This window comes from Rhododendron vialii, chromosome 11a (genome assembly GCF_030253575.1).
Source record: "Rhododendron vialii isolate Sample 1 chromosome 11a, ASM3025357v1".
Lineage (NCBI taxonomy): Eukaryota > Viridiplantae > Streptophyta > Magnoliopsida > Ericales > Ericaceae > Rhododendron > Rhododendron vialii.
In genome coordinates this window covers 17,798,018-17,812,201 of record NC_080567.1, presented here as the reverse complement: position 1 = coordinate 17,812,201, position 14,184 = coordinate 17,798,018, and the positions used below count along the sequence as shown (strand labels likewise).

The 14,184-nt window shown below is 38.3% G+C and overlaps 1 protein-coding gene and 2 long non-coding RNA genes across 3 annotated transcripts; 2 read left to right on the top strand and 1 right to left on the bottom strand.

Moving 5' to 3' along the window:
- Positions 1–2,860: 2,860 nt before the first annotated feature.
- Positions 2,861–5,961, top strand: LOC131308581 (uncharacterized). The gene is made up of 2 exons (XR_009194488.1): positions 2,861–3,090; positions 5,687–5,961. It is a non-coding gene; the product is annotated as an uncharacterized LOC131308581 (long non-coding RNA).
- Positions 5,962–7,332: 1,371 nt separating this feature from the next.
- Positions 7,333–8,933, top strand: LOC131308582 (uncharacterized). The gene is made up of 3 exons (XR_009194489.1): positions 7,333–7,556; positions 8,260–8,286; positions 8,724–8,933. It is a non-coding gene; the product is annotated as an uncharacterized LOC131308582 (long non-coding RNA).
- A 3,236-nt stretch (positions 8,934–12,169) lies between these two features.
- LOC131306945 (alcohol acyltransferase 16-like) lies at positions 12,170–12,852 on the bottom strand. The gene is made up of 2 exons (XM_058333376.1): positions 12,361–12,852; positions 12,170–12,226 (listed from the first exon to the last, which is right to left on the bottom strand). The coding sequence occupies exons 1-2, from the start codon at positions 12,793–12,795 to the stop codon at positions 12,170–12,172; spliced, it is 492 nt and encodes a 163-aa protein (XP_058189359.1). The 5' UTR covers positions 12,796–12,852.
- Positions 12,853–14,184: the final 1,332 nt, after the last annotated feature.

Here is a 14,184-nt window from a genome sequence, read left to right as displayed (position 1 = left end):
ATTCCAATGATAATATTTTGGGAGTATGTCATGTTTATTAAATCAGTTTCAAGCTAGATTACGAATGGTCATGAAACGTTGAAATCGACATGATAATTTAACCATGAAACGCTGATCACAGTAACACCTATTTTGATGGTAATTTAACCATATTTCATGGAATAAAATCAATTAAAAACATGAGTAAATTAATCAACCATATTTTTCATGAATACACCATGAAAAATCATGAATAACACATATTTTATTCATGAAAACACATAAATAAACATCCTCAAACATGACTAACTAGTGCAATTATTTTGCAAAGCCCAAAAGTCTGAAGTTAATGGTCATGAAACGTTGAAATCGACATGATAATTTAACCATGAGACACTGATCACGATAACACCTGTTGTAATGGTAATTTAACCATATTTTTCATGAATACACCATGAAAAATCATGAATAACACATATTTTATTCATGAAAACACATAAATAAACATTCTCAAACATGAATAACTAGTGCAATTATTTCCCAAAGTCCAAAAGCCCGAAGTTATACACACCTACGATTGGAAACCAAGCCCAGAAGCAAGGCCCAAAATTACGGTCCATGATCATGTATTTCCTAACCCATACCCTCCTTCCTCATTTCAGTTTTCAGATTCAACAGAAAAGACTCAGTTGAGTTCCCGTTCGATTCAGCTGAGTCCAACCGTCCATTATGCTTCTGTACAAAGACGAACCCCATCGCCCCTGCCATTCACGTTTACACAGTTTGCGATGAATCCAAGTTTGCCTCTCTCTCTCTCTCTCTCTCTCTCTCTGATAGAGAATTCTCCATAACAAAAACCGATCGCCGGAGATGATGAAGATGACAGTTTAGTGCCAAGGCCCAAGGGACGGACATGATCGGACGCCGAGGAAGAGGAACGCCAACGATAGCACCGGGACCGTCGGAAAGGTTGAAGATGATAGTCTAGTGCTAAAGGACGGACATGATCGGACGCCGAGGAAGAGGAATGTCGGTGATAGCACCGAGTCAAGAGGGGACCCCAGAACTGATTGTGAACATGCCATAGTGAAGCGATCGTCTGGAAGGAACGGATCTGGGTGCAGCAGGGAGAGGGATTTTTGGTAGAACGAGATGATGGGGAGGAGGGAATTTATAGGGGGAGGATTGGGGGAGGAATTTTTGGGATTGGACTGTAACTGTTAAGATTTCATCCTAAATTCCGGTCCTATAATATATATATATATATATATATATATATATATATGGTATTGTAAATGTAAAGAGTAAGGGCAATTTTGGTAAAAAAAAATGAGTTGAGAATGGAAACATAACACTTTAAAATGATCGGGATGAATTTCTAAGTTAGAAGGGTTCTGAGGATGATTCTTTAAGTCTCCCCTAATTTAATCAGGCAATTGTGTTATCCGTTCGATTACCTCAATTAAGAGGATTTTTCTAAAGGCATCAATCAAATAATAGATTGACGCGCTTCAATCAGAAAAGATAATTGAACATAAACAAGTTTGAATCTAATCAAAAGCAAGTTTATGTACGATTACTCTTAAGATTTCAACAAAAATAATGCAAGAATATAGACACACTTGAATTGAATCGAAAGCATGCCTATATTCGACTACTCTTTGGCAAGAAAAAAACAGAAAGATATAAGATAACTTGAATTTAATCAAAAGTAAGCTTACATGCAAATAAATCTTCAAACTTGCAAAATACTAAACTAACTAAATTATTCTAAGTCTTAAACTACGATAGATCTCTGAGCAATCGTTTTTGTATGAATTGAGCAGATGATGAATTTGTCGGGGGCTCTCTCTTCATTTGCTTCTTATATTTATAGATGGTGGGTCTGTCTTTAACTTGCATTCTTCACGTTTTCTTTTGATGCCCAAGTTCTCGTTCAAATTTGATTCAAAACATCCTTCATTCCTTCCAAAAGCGGTTCCAAAAGGCTTCGAACGGTTGCTTGACTTGGTCTTCTAAAAAAACTTTTCTTCTTCCACGTTCGTTGATGCAGATCGTGGTTAATTTCTAGGTAGTGGATTCCTGTTTTTACGTAACATGGATTAGTGCTTCAATATGGATTATTCAAATGATTTGATACAAACATAACTGATTTCTCTTATGAAAAGGTCCTTAATGACACCGTTTGATGGTTTTAGGAGTTAATTAACGGTTACTCTTAATCATCGTCTTAAGATCTATTATTTGTTGACTAAACGTGATCGTTTTCAATCTAAACGATACCGTATAGTACTAAAATAATATCGTCATTAAACCCTTCGATTGTCTGTATCTCAGGCCTAATTATAATGTGTTTTGATTGGATTATACACTGTTTGGTGCCACATATAGTTTTCTCATTGGGTGACATATTTTAGGATGTAAACACAGGTGCACATTCGTTATTATTTTCTTCAACGGTTTGACATGAGTTCTTAGGGTTAGGGTTTCTTAAAAAAATCCTACAAGTGGTATCAGAGCCTCTAGTGACATTATTAAAGGAAATATAAGGTTTGGCTTTCCTTTATTCTAGAAACAAGTAATAACTCCAATTTGCCTAATCTCGGTTAGATTTTAGATATGGCAAAGGCCGCCATGATCCTATATTTGTGTTTTCAGTGGACCAGATTATTTTGAAATGACACTCATGTAGAGACCCGTCATTTAAATTATCAAACTTTTTAACTTTTGTATGTGATTAAGCCTTTTAATGGGGATAATATTCTGGGGTCAAAGTGAAGTTGAATATTAGTGATGGGAGTTGATAAAGTGTTTCAGTGGTTGAGGGGTGTGAAATGCAATTTAACCTGTCTACATAAAAATCTAGATGGAGCAGGAGAACATTTTTCCCCATTCTTTTGTTTCTCTCTCGTCTCTCACGCTCTCTCTCTCTAGCTCCATACAAAACCCACATGCTTCAACCCCAAATCGAAGATCAAGGCTGGTGAATCTCTCAAAAAGACAAGAAGAAAAGTTGTTCTACGCGACAAGAACTTCAAATCCATCCAAAAAAAAAAAACCACCATTGGAGTACCTTCGAATTTCTCTCTCATCCTAGGGCTTGGATTGGAGGTAGGTTTCTTGCTAAATGCTTAAATATGGGAAATTATAGTGAGATTCACACAGAAATTCATGATTTATGATGTTTTCCTCTTAGTATGAAGAAACCCTAAAGTGATACATGTTGGAGGATGAATAGATGAATTAGATACACGTTAGTTGATGAATAAATGGATTATAAACATGAGTTTGTGAAATTTCGAAGTAGAAATTTGATTTTACTGCTATAGAAAACTCTGAAAATGTGAACAGCTTGTAGAGCTGCGTTTTTATTAAGTTCGATATAGTTAAACAAGTTTATCGGTTATGGGTACTTACAAGTCTTAAAGATTGTTAATTTGGTGATGTTTTGGCTTTGGAATCATTGAAAAACAATGAGTATACGATTTTTAGTGAACTTCCGTACACTGACTGCGCTGCGGGAAAATTGGATTTGCTGCACCTGAATTCTGAGTTTGTGTGTGAATTTGACTTGGTTCTCTTACTAGTAAAAATTCGGGAAAAATTTCAGAGATGAACTTTGATGTGTACTTATGAGTTCTACGAAATCTCAGGTCCTTTTTATGTTTATTCTAGTTTTGGTGAATTTTACAAATGTGTGCGATACTGCTGGAACTATGTATTCGCAGGAGGTGGTTTGAGTTTGTGGGATGGATTGAGTGACCTAATGAGGTTGTATTGCTGTAAATTTTGGAGTGATTGTTGTGCTATGTGTCTATTCTTAACCTACAAATTTGCGGTTCTTAATTCTTTGAGGATTAGTGTTAAAGAAATATAACTTAGAGCATGTCCTTGGATATCTGCTGGTTAGTATGTTGGACTTGTATTGGAGGATAGTAAGTTTGGATAGATAAGACCATTTTATACATGGGAAATTGTTATATACCTATAACTTGTTTGACAAAATGCCTAGGAGGAAAAGAAAAAAACTCGTTCTTGTACGTACACTTGATGGGTTGAACACACTTTTACTTTCTTACTTCGTAACCTATTGTGACTTGATGATAATTTTATAAAGGTCTAAGTGGATTCTAGATCATGATTCTTGAGATGTGATTGAATTAGAGAATTCTTCTTGAAGTTTTGGATGATTATATTTGGTTTGAATACTTGGTTCATGAGCATGTGGACATAGTTGTACGTTTGACACTTGGTGCCTTAGTTATTGGACTTGAAGGACTTGGTTTATTTAGAAATGAGAACTTATGACACGATTTCACTTAAGGGTTGTAATGAGTACCTTTACCGTATTGGGTGACATGATAAGGCCGATGGATCTTGGATGATGAAATGTGATTAGGAATGAACAAGTAGCGATACGTGGTGGGTTCTTGTTTAGCATAAGATTAAATGGAAATCATAACTGAGAACAATTGAATGGTAATAAGAAAGCCATGGATCCACCATAAGGTGAGATGCCGGAATGAAAGCCACAGATCCACCATAGGGTGAGATGTTGGAATGAAAGCCACGGATCCACCATAAGATGTGATGCCAGAATGAAAGCCACGGATCTACCATAGGGTGAGATGCCGGAATGAAAGCTACGGATATGCCGAAAATGAGGCACATGGGGTTCCAAACACTCGGAAAATGAAATCGAAATACGTAACTAAACGGAAACGGGGTATCTCATTTTTGTTTAGTATCGGATTTAAAGGGGAGTATGTGTTTGATTATAAGGCTGTTTGATTAATGAGATTAAATGGATGTAATTGAGAAATTGAGATGTGGAAATTATTGCAACGCTAAGGTGGAAACGCAGAGATCGAACGAATAGATGATTTCATTGTAACGCAAGGGGTGCTAATACAGAATGTGGTGAGTATTGATATTTTGATTTTAAAATGTGGAGTTTAGAAAGAATGGAGCACTCATGTGAGAAACTATAACTTTTAATTTGAATTGGTATCTTGGATGGTTTGATGTGTCGATGTTTGCTTTCCTCTTTTCTTATAGACTTCCTAAATTAAAGTGGCTTGATGTATTGAAGTTGGCGTGGTAATTTGTTTGGTAAGAAGACATGTTAGATACCGTAGATGTAATAATATTTATTGTGGAGGAGTTACATTGGTATTTGTATTTTAATTTTATCATGATAAATCAAAGATTTGAATGAATGGTATGCGCATGCGTGTATGTGGATAACTCATCTATGTTTACGACGAGACAAAGCAAAAAAAAGAAAGAATAAAAGAGGGTACGATGGAGGACACGATAAAACTTAAGTTTGAAAAGATTAAATTAGATGGACATGTGAGTTCTTCGAGGACACATTGAGGTTTTGTCTGAAATGTTCTTGTGCACATTATATTTCACCTCCTTGTGTGTAGTGTGATGACTTAGATGCGAGTAAGGTTAGCAAAGTGGGGTAAGAGAGGTTAATTGGTTGACTACAGAATTTAGAGTTATCCCTAAGTCACTAAAATGGAAATGTGATAACATGTATTGAGTTTGGTACTGACAATCTGAGATTTCTTAAGTAAAGCCGGACGTGTGTGTCGGGGTGTAAAGGTTGACACACGTAAGATTTTCAAATTAAGGGAAGTAATAGCTTTAACAAAAAAAATTCTACTGGGCTAGTGTAGCTCAACCCTTCCATTTTCAGGTATCAACCAAGGTGTGTAGCGTGGAGTGCCGGGGTGCATTGCCGGATGTCCTTGAAGGCATATAAGAGAAAAGTTTCTTTATCAATTCGTTTAATTATGTTTTGAAGGTTAAGTGTAATTTTATTTATACACCCTTTTGACTCGATATGTTTGTAAACAATAAACTCTCGTCTTCGTCTCTCTTTCAGAACTTGTCTTCGTCTCTCTTTCAGAGCTTGTGGATATTTGGGCTGTAATTCTTGAAGTTGAATGTTGAAAGGATGTATGCATGGTATATCTTGAGTGTACAGTACAGAGAGGATAAGGTTTTAATTATGTCTTCGTCTCTCTTTCAGAGCTTGTGGATATTTGGGCTGTAATTCTTGAAGTTGAATGTTGAAAGGATGTATGCATGGTATTTCTTGAGTGTACAGTACAGAGAGGATAAGGTTTTAATTATGGAAAAGCTATATTTATTTATGTTTAAAAATGAGGGCGTGACAACTCATATATTTCGACAACAAAATTTTAAGCTCTTAAAGTATACAATGTCTAATATCAGAATGACTATGTGGCCCAAGTGGGAGATTGTTAGCAATTTTCTGTTGTTGGGCTTACGTAGATCATAAAATTAAACATTAATTGTATGTTGTCGAATAAGGCTTAAGTGATATCGGTATTACGGAGTACCTATTAAGTTGTGATCGTTCAATTAATGGGACCGTATAATGGACACGTCTCTATTAGTACGTATTTGGGTCGTATCACGTGCATTAAGTGGTACGGGCTTATTTTATATGTAGATACCAATTGAAACGGCCCATTATGATTCCATCTATTATGATGGGCTATGATAGAATCGGGGTTTATAAATATGTGGTCAATGTCTTCACGCCAAACCCTAACTTCTCTCTCATACTTCCCTATCTTTGTGTGAGACATAACGTCAAGAAAAGAGAATGGTTTTGGAGGCGGAAGACACACAACCACGCATTAAGGTTTTCATCTTCCATGGCGACAGGTATGCATTTGGTATTATTTTCTTCTACAGTTTGACATGAGTGGTTTGACATGAGTTCTTGGGGCTAGGGTTTCCTAAGAAATCCTACACAATAGCAATAAGAGGTGGATATGTTACAAGGGAGATTGGCTAAGAGAGAGGATTAGCTTATGCTTGGTTTGAGTAGTTGATATGGGTGGATAAGAGTGAATGATGTATGAATTTACTTAAATTTAAAATGAGAAGTCCACAATACAACCACATATTCTACAAAGTTTGGGTATGAATTTTCTCCATTTATAGAGGGTTATTCTACAAATTATAAAATACATATACTTTTGGATAATACAGTTCAGAGCCAATTTGCATGCACATCAGACTAATTTATAAAGCCATTTCCACAACCGTATCAAGTGACTTAAAGAGTTGAGGTAAGAGGTGTAGAAACCCGTATTTTATTTTCATAATTCTTTATGTTTTATGAAGGCATGAGTTGTGATATAAAATGGAGAATGAGTTCGGATGTCGAATGTGCTAGAATTTAGAAGTTCGGAATGCAAGTGTAATATTCATGGGTGTATAAGTGAAGGTGTGTGTAGGGGATAATTTTCCCCCACCTATATTTCTTTTCTTTTCCGGGCCAGACACAACACACACCCACGCCACTCTCTCATCTCTCCCACGGCTTCTCTCCCCCTCTCTCTCTCTCTCTCTCTCTCTCTCTCTCTCATCAAATTTCTTCCCCAAATCTCAAATTAACCAAGGGATCTTGGAGTATTCTTCTCCTAGAGTCGAGTTCTAGCCTTTGATCGCGTTGGAAAGCTCGGAGGAGGTGTTTTCGGGAGAGGTTTTACCTGGAGATTCTTGGGATTTTAATTTCAACCTTCAAGGTAGGGATCTCCTGCCTTCTTTACATGTTTAAGTGTTAGTTTGATGTACAAGAATCAAGTTTGTTCATCTATTTTGAGTCTTGAATAAATCTAGTGTATGCTAAAAATTTCGTGGGTTTCGGTAATCTGTCCTTTGGGGGCCCTTCTGTTAGGAATCAATTTTTGGTGTCTTCATAACAGTTAAAGTACGTTTCAATACGAAGATTTCGGTACCAAGATCATGAAAAACGGATAATCACACAATTAGTTATGAATTTTTGAATACCGGCTGTTTCCTGGATGTGCGAATCTGTGCGTGGCTGTCTTCTTTTAATTTTCTGGGCATGATGAACATTTTGGGTAGCTTTGGGTCTTTTACAGGAGCTGCATATTTAAGTTAAGAAGAGATTGGCATTGGAATCAAGTAATTTGGTTAAGTATACAATTTTTGGTGAATTTCTAAAGTAGGGTTGGTCGACCAGGGCGAAAATGGTTGCGAAACTGTTTTTCCTTTAATTGTTGGGTTAATCTCCTCTCGTTTTTGAACTTGGGATTTTTACTGAGCGTAGGGCTTGTAGTTGTGCAACTTTTGGCGTTGGTTTCAATATTTTTGGGTTTAAGATGAAAGGGAATTGAACTTAAACACTTTTAGGGCATTGTATTGAGCATAAATAGAATCATTGAGTATTGTCTAAACATGTTTCCATTTGATTGAATGTTCTAGGAAGTTCGAGTCGTCACGTGGATCGAAGTGAGTGATTTAATACCTGAATTACATGATTTTGAACTTGTTTTCTTTAACGAACTTATTTGAACAAATTTTATGAATTGTGTACTCCATGGAATAGCAATGGAAGGTGGACTTATTTGTGAAATATTTGCGAATCTATTTAATGGCATTTCCAACGTCCGGTCTTGCTAGGGGACGGCTTAATGGCTAGCAAGGGTGTTTGAGGTTGGTATGTGTTTTGGGATAATGCGTAGATGTGTGGCTTATCCACTACTGGGGACGCCCGATAGCTTTTGAATTTTGAATAGCGGAATGTGCATTATATTTGGCTTATGGTTTTGAGTTCTTTGTTTTGAAAAATTATCAAATTATTTTGCATTGTCCATGGAAGGCATGCAAGTTAAATATTAATCATTCACATGAGCTTTGGCTTATGTATTTTCTTTTCCACCTTTCAGGAAGTGACGCGTAGTGTGGCAGAGTGTTTACTTTTGAGATGCGTTGTATATTTGGAAAAGGAAGTTATGCTTCTTGGTCACTTAGCTTTGTGTATGATTTGTTTAGTTTGTAAATTTGTAAGTAAGCACAGCTCTGAGAGGTTTATTCTTTTGGTTTGTAAACCTATGTAAGACTTTGGTTTGTTATCGATAAAAGTTAACTTTTGCTTTCGCTGTTATGTTTAGTCCTTTTTGATTATCGCTTGCTTAGATGATATTTGATTTGTGATTTGTGATTTGGCCTTAGTGAGAAATCACTGGCATTTGTCATGATTAAGACCTCAAGGGGCGGGTCAGGGTCGTGACAAGAGGAGTTGAACCTAAGACCTTAGGAGAGAGTACATTCTAAGTCTTTGGCCTTCGCCACCGAGCCATCCCTTAGGATTAGATCTAAAAATTGTTGCCACCCTAGTCAACAAAATCCTTCTGATAAAATTCATTCCTGTCCTTCATATGGTACGCAATCAATGACTACTAAATTCATTGTTGCAAATTTTAATCGGGAATTGATATTCTTACTCCCTTTTTTAATTATCCACTCTCTTTTTTATTTTTTAGTGTTAAAAAGTGTGTATATATTTTTTTTAATTAAAAAGAAGAGTGAATATCAATTTCCTTTAAATTCTCAATTTAGAGCATGGATGTGATCCCTGTGATCAAACGAAACATGCGAAGGCTCCTCGGTCATTTTCTTCAATTCCTCCTCAAACCTTTCGATGACTGGTTGTGGCAAGCATATTGGAACCAAAGTCCCATCTTTGAAACTCATATAAAAGCTAGCAATAGGAAACACCCTGGCGGTGCCGCCATAAACCGATTTCCCCCACCCAAAATCCACTATGTTGAAGCCAATACGCCTTACATGATCAGAAACAATAAAGTTTCTTGACACGGTATGATTTGGGCGAGATCACAAAGTGATTCGTGGTTTGTCAAAACGAAGTGAACTTCAATAATATTTTTCAACCATGTGAAAAAACAGAGAACAAAAGAAAAAAGTTATGTCGGAAAGATAATGACGTTTACAATTGAATGTAAAGGGTGCGAAAAAGGTAAAAATCTGAGATACTTGAGAAAGTAAATGGATTGGAAAGATAAACTTTTGCTAAAAAAATAAGATAATTTGGTTAAGTGCTCGGTTTGATTGGTCCACGACCCCTTTGTAGTCTTGAGTTCTTCTATTTGTGGGACCCGGAAAGGGAGAGAGAATGCCCACATAATTTTCGGCCCCCATCCCAGTAGTGGTTACTGGTGGAACCCGAGTCCCTGCAGTGAGCAGAAAGGACCGTAATCTGCATCCCCCCAAAACGACGTCGTTTTGGGGGCAACTTACACTCCACACACGCACAAGGCAGCGGATGAGGAAAACGTGATGGCGTGGAAAATTATTCAGTGCTTCGGCTGACCAAATTGAATCCTGACTCTTAAATCAAATTCTCCTCTTCTCTCCTCTGCACTTCACCAGCAAAAATCATCCATATCCCCTTCTTTGCTTTGCTGCCAGTGACTATAATCCATCCTCAGTGCCATAGTCCTCACCCAACCTGCGTTGCGAAAGTCTCGTCGTCATTCAATTTGGTTTTATTTGGTTTTGACTTCATTTCTGGATCCCAGGGAGTGGGTTTCTTGATCTGTTGATTATGTTTTTTCTGTTTCATTTTCGATTTGATTTAGGAATCCCAAGGCGAACAAACCCAACATTCTATTTTATCACCGAACGGAGGGGAAGGGAATTTGGGAACACATAAAGCTGTGGTAGAGGAGTGATGTTGGCATGGGAAGGAGAGAGAGAGTCCGGTTGGGTGAGGATGGTGGCGCTGGGGATGGATTACAGTCGCCGGCGGCGAGCGGAGAAGGGCAAATGGAGTGATTTCCGATGGTGAAGTGCATTCTATGGGCTTGTAAGGATTTGGAACAACTGTTTTTAGGGAGGCCAAAGCACTGAATAATTTTCCACGCCATTAGTTTTTCTCATCCGCTGCCTTGTCCGCGTGTGGTGTGCAAGTTGCCCACAAAACGGCGTCGTTTTGTGGGGCTGCATATTACAGTCTTTTTTGCTCACTGCAGGGACTCGGGTTCCCTGGTTCCGTTACTGGTTGCTTCCTGGCTCCTTCAATAAAATTGATTCCAAGGCCTGCCAACTGTTCTTGGATGATTCCCTAAAATGTTGGGGTTAAGGTCAGGTCATTATTGCCAGTTTTAATAGTGTACATTTCGATCTAGTTTTTGGCCGGGGCCGATAACAACGATTGGAATCGTTTATTTAGAGCTCGTCGAATACGTCATCCACGAAAAAATTAACATGATCAAACATCAGTAGAGATACATTAACCAAATATATTTGTACAAGGAAAAAAAAAAAGGGGGCAATTATGAGTTTCATTTTATTTTTGGTCATTGCATTTTCTTGTACAAATATATTTCGTTCATGTACCAATCGATGTTTGATCATGCTAATTTTTTGCGTGGATGATATACTCGACGAGCTATAGAAAATAAATGATTGTGGGCCCGGGAGGGAACCGCAACGGCCCAAAACTGGACCGGACTAGACACTATTAAAACTGGACTGGATCTTAGACCCCTTTAATCACTATAAGATCCGCAACCGATCTAAAATACTCGGCGGTTATTTGGGGCTTTGCCATTTTTACTAACTCCACCGTGTATTCCAGTGGAAAGGAACATACCAAAAAATAAAATGCGAATTCAACAAAAATTCAGAAAAAAACGACAAAAATAATGAAACAAAGAATAACAAAAAATGTTTGCGTTAACTCACCTAGCTATACGCTATACAATGACAACGAGGATTTTTTAGCTTGTTATTGAAAAATTAAAATGATAAAGCCCACACTACAACAACATATTCTGCATAGTTTGTGTATGCTTTTTCTCTGTTTATAAGGGACACACTAATATACTATAGATCTTAAAGTACATATATTTTTGGATAACAGAGTGCCCGGAGCCAAATTGCATACACCTCGGATTAATCCATGCAGCTCATTCCACAACCGTTTCAAGTGATCTCAAGAATTGAGACAATAGAAGTTGAATCTGAGATCTTAGGAGAGAGCACATTCTAAATCTTAGGCCTTCACCACAGAACCATCCCTTTTTAGGGTGAATCTAAAAAATGCTAGATCAACAAAATTCTTCCGACGAAATTCATCCCAGTCCTTCATATGATACTCCATAAATGCTTACTATATTCATCGTTGCAGATTTGCTTTACTCTTATCAGTTTATAAGCATGGATGTGATCTTAGGGGGCCTGTGATCAATTGAACCATCGAAAGGCCCTTTAGTCATTTTCTTCAACTCCTCCTTAAACCTTTCCATGACTGGCTCTAGCAAGCATATTGGAACCACAATTCCATCTTTGAAATTCATATAGAAGCTTATCAAAGGAAATGACCTGGTGGAGCCGCCATACACTGGTTTCCCCCACCCAAAATCCACTGTGTCAATGCCAAGACGTCTTAAGTCAGAAACCATAAAGTTTCCCGCCACAGTATACAAAGGCCGCCCTTTAATCACCATAAGATCCGCCACCAATCTGAAATACTCAGCGGTCATTTAGAGAGGAACATACCTTCCTAGGATAGGTAATAACGTAGCCGTAGTACCCGTGAGGCACAATCAGGCCAGGCAAGCTGCGACCATTGACAAGGCACGAAACTCTGACGGTGTTGTTGGGGTCTAGCACGAGTGCACGAGTGCGACACCTCCACAAGCACGCGGTCAAGACCTCAAATGTGGTGGCACTTGCATGTGGGGGGAGATGGTTTCGAATAGCTCTGATCGCCTTGGGACCAAAGAAGAAAGGTTTTTGGATCGAGGTTGAGTTGGCATCATCGTTATTGGTGTCGAGCACTTCTTCGTATTCGTGGTGAAGGCATGTAATTCGGGGAGGATGTCTTGCGGATAGGAGCTCCCTTTGCCACACAGGTGACACAGAAGGTGCAGTGACTTCTTTCCCTTGGGCGAACGGTGATTGCACTGAGGAATTGGACCAGACCAGCTCCATCACTCATTGTGTGGTTCAGGCGCAGGGCAATGGCAAATCCACCACACCTAAATCGAGTCACCTACATTCACCAAAATTCACCAACAAAAAAAAAACTTGATGTGAACATTACATGTGAATACGAATATGCACATTTGATACATGAGTAAGCACTCTATCCAGAATCACATTTCTTGCCAGCATCTATCTATAGTCAAGAAAGCTGAGCTGTGGGGTTTGGTGAAAGGCCTGACTTATGTAATGCACCAAAAGCTATGCGAAGTTGAAACAAATTAGATATGACGGTGATAGGTGCCGAAAAGCACCTAATTAGTCTCCCTAATTATTCATGCGTTATTAGTCCGTTTGTGTTGTTATTTGATGTTTTTAGTTGTTTAGTAATGTTTGAGGCCTTGGAGGGTGCTAAGGCTTAAATGTGTGAAGTGGGAGTGCTTTGGACGCACAAACACAAAGTAGGAAGCTGCAGGAGTGGCCTGGAAGCAGGGGAGAGAATGCTGAAAATCCCGTTGGGACGGCTTTCATTCCCGTCCGGATGGCTTTGCCCACCTGTAGAAATCCAACTCTCTAAATTTTCGCCTGGGCGGTCTCAGAACAATAATATATTCTGCGAGTTTTAAATGTAACTTTGAGGCCTTAGGGTATAAATACATCTTCAACATTGTTTTAGGGTTCCTAACTTTTGTTTAGCGAGCTAGAGGGAGGCAAGAGCAAATCTAAGAGAGAAACTTTGTGTTCTTCATGTGTTCATTATATTCAAGTGCGTTATTCTTCTCCATGGCCGGCTAAACCCCTTATCTCGGGGGAGGATGAAGCCTCACATCAAGTAACCTTGTTCTTTTGTATAGAGAGATTAGGATTTTTATTCAAATGGGATTATGTGTTCAAGAACTCTTTTCATGATATCAATGAAATAGTTTTTAATTCTTTAAAGGGTTAAATACCGGAACACCTCTGGAACTATTTCTGTTTGTCTCGCTCACTCCTTCATAGAATTTTGCCTACGGCTAGCCCCCTGAGCAAAGTTTTTTTTGTCATATACACCCTTTCCGTTAGGATTCTGTCTATAAATGTTAAAATTTTGGAAAAAATTATTACAAAAATAATAAAATGTTCCTACATTGCCCCTAATATTTGCCCCACCCTTCCAACCTCCTCGCTGACAGCTCCTCCCTCACCATCCTCCACTCCCTCTCCCTCCAGCTCATCACCTCTAAATCATCACACAATTCCAATTTAAACTCTGGATCGAAGAAACTCACCGGCTCACCTTTAGTCCCAATACCTAGCCAAATAAACGGAGATTTAATTACGTGATATGAACCGGGTCTTTTACATGGCGAAACCCTGGAACCGGCGACGAACGAGGGGCCCCACTTGAATAACACGAGG